This window comes from Rhamphochromis longiceps, linkage group LG7 (genome assembly GCF_057381845.1).
Source record: "Rhamphochromis longiceps isolate RC_006_pf linkage group LG7, R_longiceps_female_GT1.1, whole genome shotgun sequence".
NCBI classification, from domain to species: domain Eukaryota; kingdom Metazoa; phylum Chordata; class Actinopteri; order Cichliformes; family Cichlidae; genus Rhamphochromis; species Rhamphochromis longiceps.
The window spans coordinates 51,349,677-51,361,011 of NC_140563.1; the positions used below are offsets into that span (position 1 = coordinate 51,349,677).

Below are 11,335 nucleotides of genomic sequence, written 5' to 3' on the forward strand. Positions count from 1 at the left end.
GATATCTCCGCCCAGGCACTGATCCTATTGGCGGATCCCGCTGTCAAATCCGGAGGGTCCTGCTCGGAAGGCTCCACTGATTGGCTACAGGGGTCTGTGTGTGTGTGCAGGCAGCGCAGTCTGTTTGAATGTGCTGGTGACTGAAGAGGATCATTTCCATGGACCATCTGTCTTACTGGCTGCGCACAAAACAAAGAAGGACCCAGGATGGTTTTAGTGCATGTCGGATATCTGGTTCTCCCCGTCTTCGGCTCAGTTAGAAACAGAGGTATGAGGAGCTTTATGTTCTCTCTTTTTTTTTTCTAACGCTAACCCCGAAATAATACTTCTTCATTACTTGTCTTAAATATCCACAGATGATGTAAACAGAGCTGACACCTGCTAGCTAAAAGCGAGCCAACGTAACAGCGAGCGATACCGAAATTATATTAGCCTTCTTGCTAGCTGTAGCCGAACCGAGACCGCTAATGAAGCGACCGAAGACGTGAGCCCTCAAATGCCGACGAAGACGTTGTGTTTCGGGCCTGTAAACCGCACTAAAAGGACTTCAGCTGTCAAGCGGCAGCTTTTCTTTTCCCCTTTTCATTTTTTTCTTTTTTACCCTCGGCGGCTAGCGCGCTTCTGTCTGGTTTATCTATTTATCCCTTCGCCTTGTTTATGTGTGTGCCGTCGCCGCTAGCTACTACAGCCCGGACAACAACGGCAGATTAATACCAGCCCAGCTTTATTTAGCTTACAACCTCCACAGGGGTTTCTTAAATTATGAATTTAGCCAAGCTAGGGTAGACCTCTGAATCCAAAGTGCATCCTTTAAAAAAAATCTCATTTCTGCGAGTTACTTTAACTGGATGGTTCTTCCACTGAAAGACAGCATTAGGCTAATCGGTGTAAATTAGTATAAGCATATGACTGGTTTTTAATGCGAATAGGCTTTAACATTTTTGGAGCATGTCCCCGTCAAACCTCTAATAAAAATAATAATAAAAAAAATTCCCTGCAAATTTCGCTGCAGGTGCTCCAGTAGTGAAACAGCATAAAATCCGTTTAATAGGGCATAACAACAATAACATCATCCTCCACTGCAGCAGGGCTCTCTGTGTTGATTATGTAATAATAATAGTAATTTGTCGTGCATTGTTAAAACTACATGCAGTAGCACCAATGATTTCATTGTGCTTTTATTTGTGTTCTTTTTTCCTGTTCCATAGTATCGAGGCTGGCTCTACATTCCGCATTTCTCAGACCTTTGTCCCCCTCCATTGTGTAGCTAACGATCATCTGCTGCTGTCTGCCGTAGCCTCTGCCTGTTCTCTGCATCTAGCTGTATTGTGAACCCCTTCTTCCTCATTTCCTCTTTCCATCTGAAGACGACATTGGCATTAAAACAGAGTTCCCACTCATACCGTATCCTTCTGTGTAACAGACTAAAGAATAACACTCTCTGTAGAAAACAGTTTGTCTTAATTTAAACTGTCATGTTGCTCTTTAGTGAATAACCCATTGTAGCGTTAGACTTTACTACAGACTGTCATTGTGATTCTCCCATTCAGTGTGGATAGACTACATTCTGCTGTAAATTTCTGTAAAGTGGATACATTTTGATCCTCCCCTCCCCGATTCGATTACAGCCAGGCTTGATCGAACTCGTTGATTACTCTCCTCACAAAGGTGCATTGTACCGTCTTTTTGTTGTCAAAGGAGCACTTTACAATTGCTATTACTAATAATCTTGTTATCCTGATAATCACTAATTGGCATGCAGCGCTTAAGTCATTTTGTTTTTGGCGACGTTATGTTTTTTTTCCCCACATTTGAAGGTCCACTGCACCTGTTAATGGTTGCTGGTCATAATCCTATCCATGTGTCAAAGCATTTGTCCCTGCTAGCTGAGCGGACTTCACAATAAATTGGAGAGATGTGAATCTAAACCCATTTTGCCATTTTTGCAGCGCCCCACCACCACTACCACTCCCTCTCAAATCTTACCTCCAGCACCTCCAGAATGCTATCCATTTTACAGGGATGTGTATATCCTGCACTGCTGTAGATCTCCTTTTTTAGAATCAAAATGTCTTTTTTATTCTTTGGTTGTGGTTTTTCTGCCTTATGTTCTTGTATTAGATCCTAATGCATGGTCATTTTATACTTTTGTTTTTCCACATTGAACAGCAGATTCCAATGTAATCTTTGTGAAGAGATGTCCCTGCTGTACTGAAATGTGCTGTAAGCATACACATCTACTCATTGGATGCTGCTTCTGTTCTGTTAACCCTACAGAGAGCATGGTCAGGCCTTGCCTTTGGTCTTTATTTGCATGGGATTATTATTATTATGCTTATTATGCTTATGTAGAGTCTCTTACTCTTATTATTACTATTATCACACAGTGCCACACATACTAATATTTTTCCAATAAAGACTGTAGTTTTCTTCCTAACCTTCAGTGTGCTTTTTGCTGATTTCCATGTGTTCCTCCCCCTCCTCCCTCCACACTGTGCTGTCACTGAGACGGTCCCCTCACTCTATATGTGCTCTCATTTCTCAGCTGTCTTTGACAGAGTTTCTTCAGGTTGCCACACTGCTTACTTTGGAGTAGGGGCAAGCACATTTTCTTTCCATTTTTAAAATGCAAAGGCATGTTTGATATTGAAACCTCGACACTGACATTTCCTGTTACATACAGGCTGTCATTCCGTCCAAATCCATACACTATCTATAGACCAAAACACAGCCTCTCTCACAGCCAATCATTGGTGTTAACATTGTGAGCAATATGGGTGAAATCATGGTATGTGTAATATATATATTTTTAAATATAGTTAATAGAAGTATATTGCAAAAAAACACTCAAAAGGAGTTAAATAGTAAATAAAAATACAAGTGTTTAATAATAAAAAATTTTAAAAAAGCTGGCATGCTATATAAAATGAAAATAAAACAATATAATTTGCAAGCACGTTAAACCCTATATTTAAAAAATAAAATAAAAGTGAATTAATGAAGCACAAAATAGAATTTAAGGATTATTCAGGCCTTTTTCCTTTTCTTTATGGAAAACATAAGTTCTTGTTTTGAATTTGATGCCAGCAAAATCTTTCAAATAAGTTGCGACAGGGGCATGTTTACCACAGAGTTGCATCAGCTCTTCTAACAACACTCTTCAAGGGCTTGGAAACTATGGCAGACCGGTTGCTGTAGATTTGAAAGAAACATGTTTTCATGTAAGATTTCAGCAGCTCAACACTTCAGAGCCCCCTTTGTTATATACATGTTATTTATTTATCTTTGGTTCGCATTATCTAGAATGTTGATACTGGGTGATGGCTCTGACCTGTTTAGCCCCTGGACTCACTCTGTACAGAGCCATACTGCTGTAATTCGTGAGGAATGTTGTTTTGCACGGTCTTGCTGAAAAAAAAAGCAAAGGCTTTCCAAAAAAGAAGTCATCTGATCCGATACCTGTACATATGAAATTGTTCAGCATTAATGGCGATTTCACAGATTTGTGAAAGCACCATCAAGATTTGTGAAGTTACTCATAATATTGCTCACTAATGTATGCGCATATCATCAGGAATGGTGCCATTCTTCTGAATTATATTTATGTATAATTTGTTTGTTTTTCACAGTGGTTTTGAGAAGTTGTTTAGTCCACTTCACAGATTTCCACCACAGAACTGAAATGGCGCTGAAGAGCACTGCCGTTCAGTGTTGGTTTTCAGCTTTCCCCCCTGAATACAGAGAATTCTTAGAATTCCCTTAATCTTTTAAACAACACTGAACTGGTGATTATATAACCCAGTGATAGTGGAAGATTATGGAGATTGTGTTTTACTTTGAAAAAAAAAAAAAAACACTGGTGAAACGCTCAACATAGTTGCATCTAAAAGACTCTCTTTTTAAACCCAATTACAAAATTGATCTATTTTCAGTTTACCCAATTGGAATCAATACTGTTTTTTAGAAGAGGTTTCAGGCATTTTACTAGCTGGGTTTTCCCATCTTTTTGGCCCCTGTCCTAAAAAGTATAGCTTACAATTCAAACTGAGTGTATATAAAACACAACAACAAAAACAAAAACAGGAAAGAAAAATAGGATAGTCATTTTTTTTCTCTTCATCACAAAATCAGTACTGCTACCTTACCTTGTACCTTAGCAAGATGCCTTGAACAAAAGCCACCAAGTGGCTTTGTCTTACAAAGACAAAAACTACCTTCCAGCACATCTGTCAATCATTCATCGACATGTTTTAACTGAAAAGTGTAAAAGTACTATCCACTAGATAAGAGATAATGACTACCTATTAATGGGTGAGTTTTGCCTACATATTGAGTTTGCTGCCTCCTGGCTCTAGCCTTTAACATCAGTACTCAGCTATAAGAGCAATATAGACTTGACCTCCAGCACAAAGTGAACAAGTAGACAGTCCTAAATGTCTAGCTATTCCTTTTTGCAGTCTCCAAATGGGTACCGCAAAGACAATACAGAGGTTCAATAATTAAATGGTGGCTGCTCAGTCTGCATTTAAACTCGTGTCTCTGTGGTATGCTGTCAGGTCCTCAGCTGGTGTTTTTCTTTATTAGCACAACGGACCATGACACATTTATATTCATGTTGCCTTTCTAGCTGGTGACAGCAGCATAACTAAACCCAGTTAGGCTAACGTTGTTTCTCAAGCACTGTGTTAAATGTGTTAAACTCTGAGTAATGAGTGCAAATGAAATAAAAGAAGTCACATTTTTGTTGTTAGTAGTAACTCATTTCTCTTTACATGCTGGCTATGCACATCAGCCAGCTGTGTAATGACTTTTCATTTTCATCAAATCTTCAGTTTTTTAGACATCTGTTGTGTTTCTCTTTAAATGTGGCATTAGATGCTTCTTTGAAAAGTGTCCAAGTGGGACGCTTTTCTTCCATTTTAACACTTGACTCAGCTGCGTGAACCTTACATCTGCGCGCAGTGTCTGAAAAAGGCTAAAGGTGTGTCCGAGGCACAGCCATGTGTGCTCTGCAGCTGACTTCTAAATATTCCAGCAGCTGCACTGCATGTGCGGCTGCACTGATACAAAACCACGAAAAGCAAGGTCAGCACAATGGTTTTCCAAGCATGTGCATGTTATGCTGGATTTTTTTTTCTTCACCAAGTGCAGCTGTACAACACATGCACTGATTTTGCCTCATTAATCCTCACCTTCTGATGGTGAGTGTTATAATTGGCGACCTCAGCAGGTGTGGGGATGGTTTCTGCCTAACGGGAGACCAGTGAGACAGGCAGAGGACAGGAGTGTGTTAGAGAGGAGGTGTGATGTAAAGCTGCAGTGACTTCAGGAGGAGTGGAGGGAGAGAGAAAGAAAAGAGTTGAGGTTCCATGTCAGACTGCTGCAGTCGCAGGTGGGTGGGGCTTGCTGGCTGTCACTCACTGTGGGACACCATGCTGCAGCCATGCTGTGGGGGAGGGGCCGCCTGTGCAGCAGCTGAGGGGAGAGGATAGGTGGAAGGGTGTGTGTGTGTGTGTGTGTTTCTGTCTGTGAGTCAAAGACAAAGCCTCAGATGTAACAGTGGAAACATCAGGGCTGCTGCTGCTGGCAGCTCTGCAGTACGTCAAATATTAATGCCAGCAGTTCATGCTGTGAAAAGCTCCCAGACACAAATAATCTGATATTTACCCTGAACTCCACACAACAGTCCAGCTTTGCCGGGTCACAGGCTTCATGCAAAACTGATGCACAGCCTTTAACCAATCCAAGCCACCAGTCTGCCATTTCTGCTCTACTTCCTCAGCCAAATGCTGTTTTTCTCTTTGCCCGTGGCTCTCTGGGTTCACTGGCTTTCCATGTCCCGAGGCTATATCCAACAAAGCAAAGCCAGAGAAATATGTCGTTTCAGCAACAAAAAACAGAGCATTTTGGGAAATGCGTTTGTTTCATCTGCACAGAACTTTATCAAATCATAACCACTTCCCTGCACATCTAACTCTCCTTAATTGATTTGCTACGTCTTAAAAAAACAGTGAAGTAAAAGCAATATTTCCTTTTCTGCCGTTGAGAAATGTTACACACTTGTTAAATTTTAAATTAGATCTCAACTCAGTGAACCAGCTACTGTTAATTAAACTTGTCAGGAAATATTAAGTATGTCATAGACCATTAACAAAGAGCCAAATCTACAATGTGGCTTCATGTTATTGTTTGAAAGATTATGAGTAAACAGTTTAAATGGGCAGTTCTTATTCACGGGACATGCAAAGACACAATACTGACATATTTACGTATACACTGTCCTCCAGACCCCGCTGTCTGCTTTCCTCTCCAGAGGAAATTTAGAGAAGCTTTAATTGGAAGTTAAAGGAGTAATACTCTCAGCTTGCTTCCAGCATTCATTTCTGTGAGCTCTGAGTAATTTGTATTGATTGTTTTGTGCAAGTGCAACACCAAGGTGACTCAGTGGGACTAGCACACAACCTCCCATCTTCTCTGCTTAATAGGAAGGGTGGAGAGAAGACAAAAATGAAAGCCCATAAACTTTTCAGACTTTCTTGATGGCTATGGTGCATTACTGTTATCTGACTCTTTTGTTGAGAAAGCCTCAGTTTAATATGTTCCTTCAAACAGCAAACGCAATAAAAATAACAGAGTTTGAAACTATTGGTTTTGCTGGGATTCGTTTTGGAAATACCCTAGACCCCCAGTTAGTGAGGATGCGTCTTTCCTGTTGGCTGCACATGGCAAGTGGAGACGCAGACCATTGAGTGAAATCCGTCTGTGGGTTTAGTTGGTGCTCCACAGGGTTCTCCATGTCTGCGTCGTCCATCTGCTGTTTTGTCTGTCTTGTCTCTTCCTGTGTCACGTTCCTCTCTGCGTGGTTGGTTTTTAAATGTGTTTGTGTCTTTTTTACGAGTGTGTGCGAAAGTGCTGTTGGTTCGTCTCCTTGTCGTGTAAGTTTCAGTGAAAGTGATCGCAGCTCCGTTTTGATCCCTCGCATTTATTCCCAATAGGAGCGCACTTCACCAGGCATCAACACAGCCATGCTACCTCCTGCCGACACTTTCACCTGGGTGCTCCCCAGGCGCCCATCTCAGCTGAGTTTCCTCTAGGACATGCCAGCCAGCCCCCGCAGACAGGCCTGGCCACCCACCTGCCCCCGACGCACCATCCACCCCTCACTGCCCTGCCCGGACCCCCTCAGTTTCAGGATGTGCCGGGGCCTTCATTCCTACCTCAGGCCTTACACCAGCAATACCTCATCCAGCAGCAGCTCCTCGAAGCGCAGCATCGCAGGATCCTCCCACACTCCAGGTAGTGACCCTTGCATCCATACAAACACAACTAAAAAAACAAACAAAAAACCGAGATATTTTTAAATCAAATCTCTATCTAATTACAGAAGAGCCCAGGAGCGTATTCCCCTGAACCCTCACAGACTGCGTTCGGGCTACGAGTACTCCCCGCCCCTCCATGTTCCTCAGCCAATGACACAACAACCGCGGTACCTGGCCGAAGGCACCGACTGGTGAGTCACCGTTGGGGATTAACGAGAATCCTGCAGAGTTGAGAAATGATCCCGTCTTTTTTTATCTTTCCACCCATCTGTCTGTCTGCCACATTGCCTGGCATGGGCTATGTTAATTTAGCCACGTTCCTCTCTTTCTGCAGGGATCTCAGCGTAGATGCTGGCCTCCCTCACCATCAGTACCAGCTCCAGCAGCTTCCGCAGCACTATCAGCATTACCTGGCCTCCCCTCGAATGCATCACTTTCCCAGGAACACATCCTCTGCACAAGTGGTATGTTGGTCACTTCCTCAGGTGGCCTTGGATAGCTTGATAGTCTATATTCCTGCTGTAATATAATGAAGGATTTTGTTGTAGGTTGTGCATGAAATCAGAAACTACCCATACCCCCAGCTTCACCTGTTGGCGCTGCAAAGTTTAAATCCTTCGAGGCACGCCACTGCTGTGCGAGAAAGCTATGAGGTAAATCTGACTGTCCATCTATCAAACTCTGCACCTTCCCACGGTGTCACTTTAAGTTATATGTACTAACTGTTCTCTAGCTTTTAATCAGTATGAGCTTCATACGCAGATTTTTTTCATTCTTTCCTGACCATGAAAACAGCAGTGAACCAAACCATTTGTTGTCCATGTAGTAGCTTTTTCTCTTTTTAGCATTCTGGTTCATTTTATTAACTGGGCTGTTCCTGCAGGAGCTGCTGCAGCTGGAGGATCGACTGGGGAGCGTTAGCAGAGGAGCTGTTCAGACAACCATAGAGAGATTTACTTTTCCACACAAATACAAGAAGGTATGGCAGATGAGACAAAAATCTGTTGAACGTTTGCTTTTTTTCCCCCTTTTTTTTGACCCTACATTTCTGTCTCTCTGTAATGTGACCCACGAACAGAGAAAGCCCCTGCAGTTGAAGATTGGGGAGGAGGAGGAAACAGATGTTGATGAAAAATGTACCATATGTTTGTCCATGCTGGAGGACGGAGAAGATGTCAGGTAATAATTACTTTGTAGACCCAGAAATCATAAAAAAGAGAAGTGCACTTATTCTGAGTGAGTTAAATGGGAAAATCTATACCAAATTGATTTGATGGGAAACATGATGCTGCAGGCTGCAGATGATGAGCTTAGCTCAGAGATGCATTGCAGGATGGGTCTAGACAGCAGGGACTGATGGGGAAGACGAGATTTCTATTATCGTAGACAATATGACATCATTGAAAGACTGATAAGCTAATTGCCTGAGTGAGACATCAAGCAATTGCAAGAGATAAAAGAGGCACGACTACAGGAATTACTGTACCATTACCATTATCAGCGTTGCCTTCTAACATTTTTGTCTGATTTTTGTTTTCCACTTTATAATAAATATCACTTTACCTGACTTATTGTCAGGTTTACTGATAATCATGATATGATACACCACATCTCTGTGTATTGTCTGCAAACTCCTCCTGTGCAGTCTGTAGCACAGCAGCCAAACGTTGCACACAGGTACATCTTAGGTCCCTGATGCTACTTAACCACCTACCAACAAGCTAAAGTGGACTATTTTTTAGCTTTTACAGAGCTATAACACCTTAAAATGTATATTATTTTGATTCAAGGACAGCAACATCTAATTGATACTTAAAAACTATGGTATATGTGATATAATGTCATCAGGCTTCCTGGCAATAAAGGACTAATAGTCAGAACATGAGCATGGGCCTGTAAAAGTAAATATAATAAATCCAATATCAGTCATTTCATGAAATGCAGTCATTTCAAATCATCATTTCATCCACTGTCTATGTAATATATAGTAAGAATTTCTGACAAATACCAAGTATTTACTTCTTCCCATTGTGTTTCTGCTGACCTTCTGAGCAAATCATTCATGAGAATCTTTCCAGTCCTGTACCACATGTGTGCATAAATGAGCCTCTGCTATGAGCTGTTGCCAGACAAATAGCTGAGACTCTAGGAAGCTGCTGATCATGGCTAAGAAATAGTCCAATCTCAAGCCACCCACATACCAAAATTTAGTTACATTTTTTTTTTTGATAGTTGTATTTTCACACGGAGACAAAAATCCCCTTTAGTGTTGCATCAGGAAAGGCATCCACCATAAAACTGATCAAACATGCAGAACTACCTGCTGCAGTGACCCCTTGTGAAAATGGTGCTGCCAAAAGTAGCCTCTATGCAGAGGCAGAAGCATGGCAACAACCTGCTTTTCAAATGCTGGAATTATAATCCCTAAAATGTTCTGTTCCATTACGCACATGCATTTGAAACAGTGGTTGGGAGGGAATTTTTAGGTAACAAGAACTGTCCCCCTGGGTGAGGCGAGAGGATCGGTTTGCAACATAAGAGTCCCAGCTGTCTGAGAGGCATTTGGGACTGACTACTCAACAACAAAAGTTGTCTCTACATGCCTGAATGAACAGAATTAACTCCCCGAGGGTCTTTTTAAGCTCACAACTGTATGCACTGGAAAAGTAACACACAGTCATGTGAATCCACACTGACCCTAAAGTTTGTCTCTCTTCCTATCCTGCAGGAGGCTGCCCTGCATGCACCTCTTCCACCAGGGCTGCGTGGACCAATGGCTGGCCACCAGCAGAAAGTGTCCAATCTGTCGAGTTGACATCGAAACACAGCTGAACCCCGACAGCTGATGAGATTCGACACTCTCGTGATTCAGTCGCCCTCGTGGTGCGATTCTTGCTTTCTTCCACCCCCGGCTCACCAGCCTCCCCCACCTTACCCTACCCCACCCCACCTCCCTCGACCTCCTCCTTCCCGTCGGGTGCTTTGCCAAATGTCTCCAGACTTCATGTGACATCACCACCCTTCTGAGTCACGCTTTACTGAGCCAAGCCAGGAAAACTAACTGCACGGAGAGGCCGCAAAGGACTCTCTTTATATAGAAGCACATCCCTCTGGAAGCAAAAGACACACTAACAAACACATACTCATATACACAGGGTTTACTTGTAGCTTGCTGGTCTTACGTGGGGTTGTTGTTGCTGTTGTGGTGTTGTACTGTAGGTAGCCTGGGGCTGTGTAGCATGTCCTCAAAGCCATGACTTAATGTCCTGAGACTAGAAAACACATAACCCCAGACCTAGCTGGCTACTTTTCTCTCTTCTCTTCAATCTCTCTCTCTTGCTCTCTTTTTACACACACACACACACACACACACACACACACACACACACACACACACACACACACACACACACACAAATATATATTTCTCTCTTTTTAAACACAATCAAAATGAATATTCTGCCACGCAAGAAAGCTTAACAGAATCTAAATGCTCTGATGCCATGTTTACCTAAAGATCATTTGTGGTCGTAGTAGAGTAGCAGTAACCAATAAGTGAGATCTGGTGCGACCTCCTCGAGGCCAAGCACCAGCTAGCTGGGTGTTTTAATTCTCTCATGCAGCTTTTGACATTTCGCAGTACAGTTGTGCGTTTACCTTGGGCTGGTGTCATGTGCAGATGGTGTGATGTGATTAGGTCTCATTCACTGTCAGGGAAAACCCAGTGACTGCGATGTTTTTGTGTTTGAAATTGAAAAAGAAGAAGAAGACAAAAAATAATAGTGTTTTCACCAAAATGCATTATGTCACAGTGTAGCTTGAATCTCCGCACAGGTTTTATGTCCACTGCCCATGCCATGTGTCACTTCAAGAGACTGCGTCTCACACAAACGTGTTAGGTGAAGAACACGGCAACTGGAGTGCTTATACAACACAAAACCAAAAGAAACAAAAAGAAAAAACACAAAAAAACCTGAAAAGGGATGAACAACAGACGCTATCATGCACTGCAGAGC

At 42.4% G+C, this 11,335-nt stretch overlaps 1 protein-coding gene across 1 annotated transcript; it reads left to right on the plus strand.

Annotated features, from left to right (window-relative positions):
• Positions 1–91: 91 nt before the first annotated feature.
• ark2ca (arkadia (RNF111) C-terminal like ring finger ubiquitin ligase 2Ca) lies at positions 92–10,737 on the plus strand. Its single transcript, XM_085414187.1, has 8 exons — positions 92–268; positions 6,996–7,296; positions 7,385–7,510; positions 7,654–7,783; positions 7,868–7,972; positions 8,203–8,298; positions 8,398–8,498; positions 10,048–10,737. The coding sequence occupies exons 1-8, from the start codon at positions 208–210 to the stop codon at positions 10,163–10,165; spliced, it is 1,038 nt and encodes a 345-aa protein (XP_085270313.1). The 5' UTR covers positions 92–207; the 3' UTR covers positions 10,166–10,737.
• Positions 10,738–11,335: the final 598 nt, after the last annotated feature.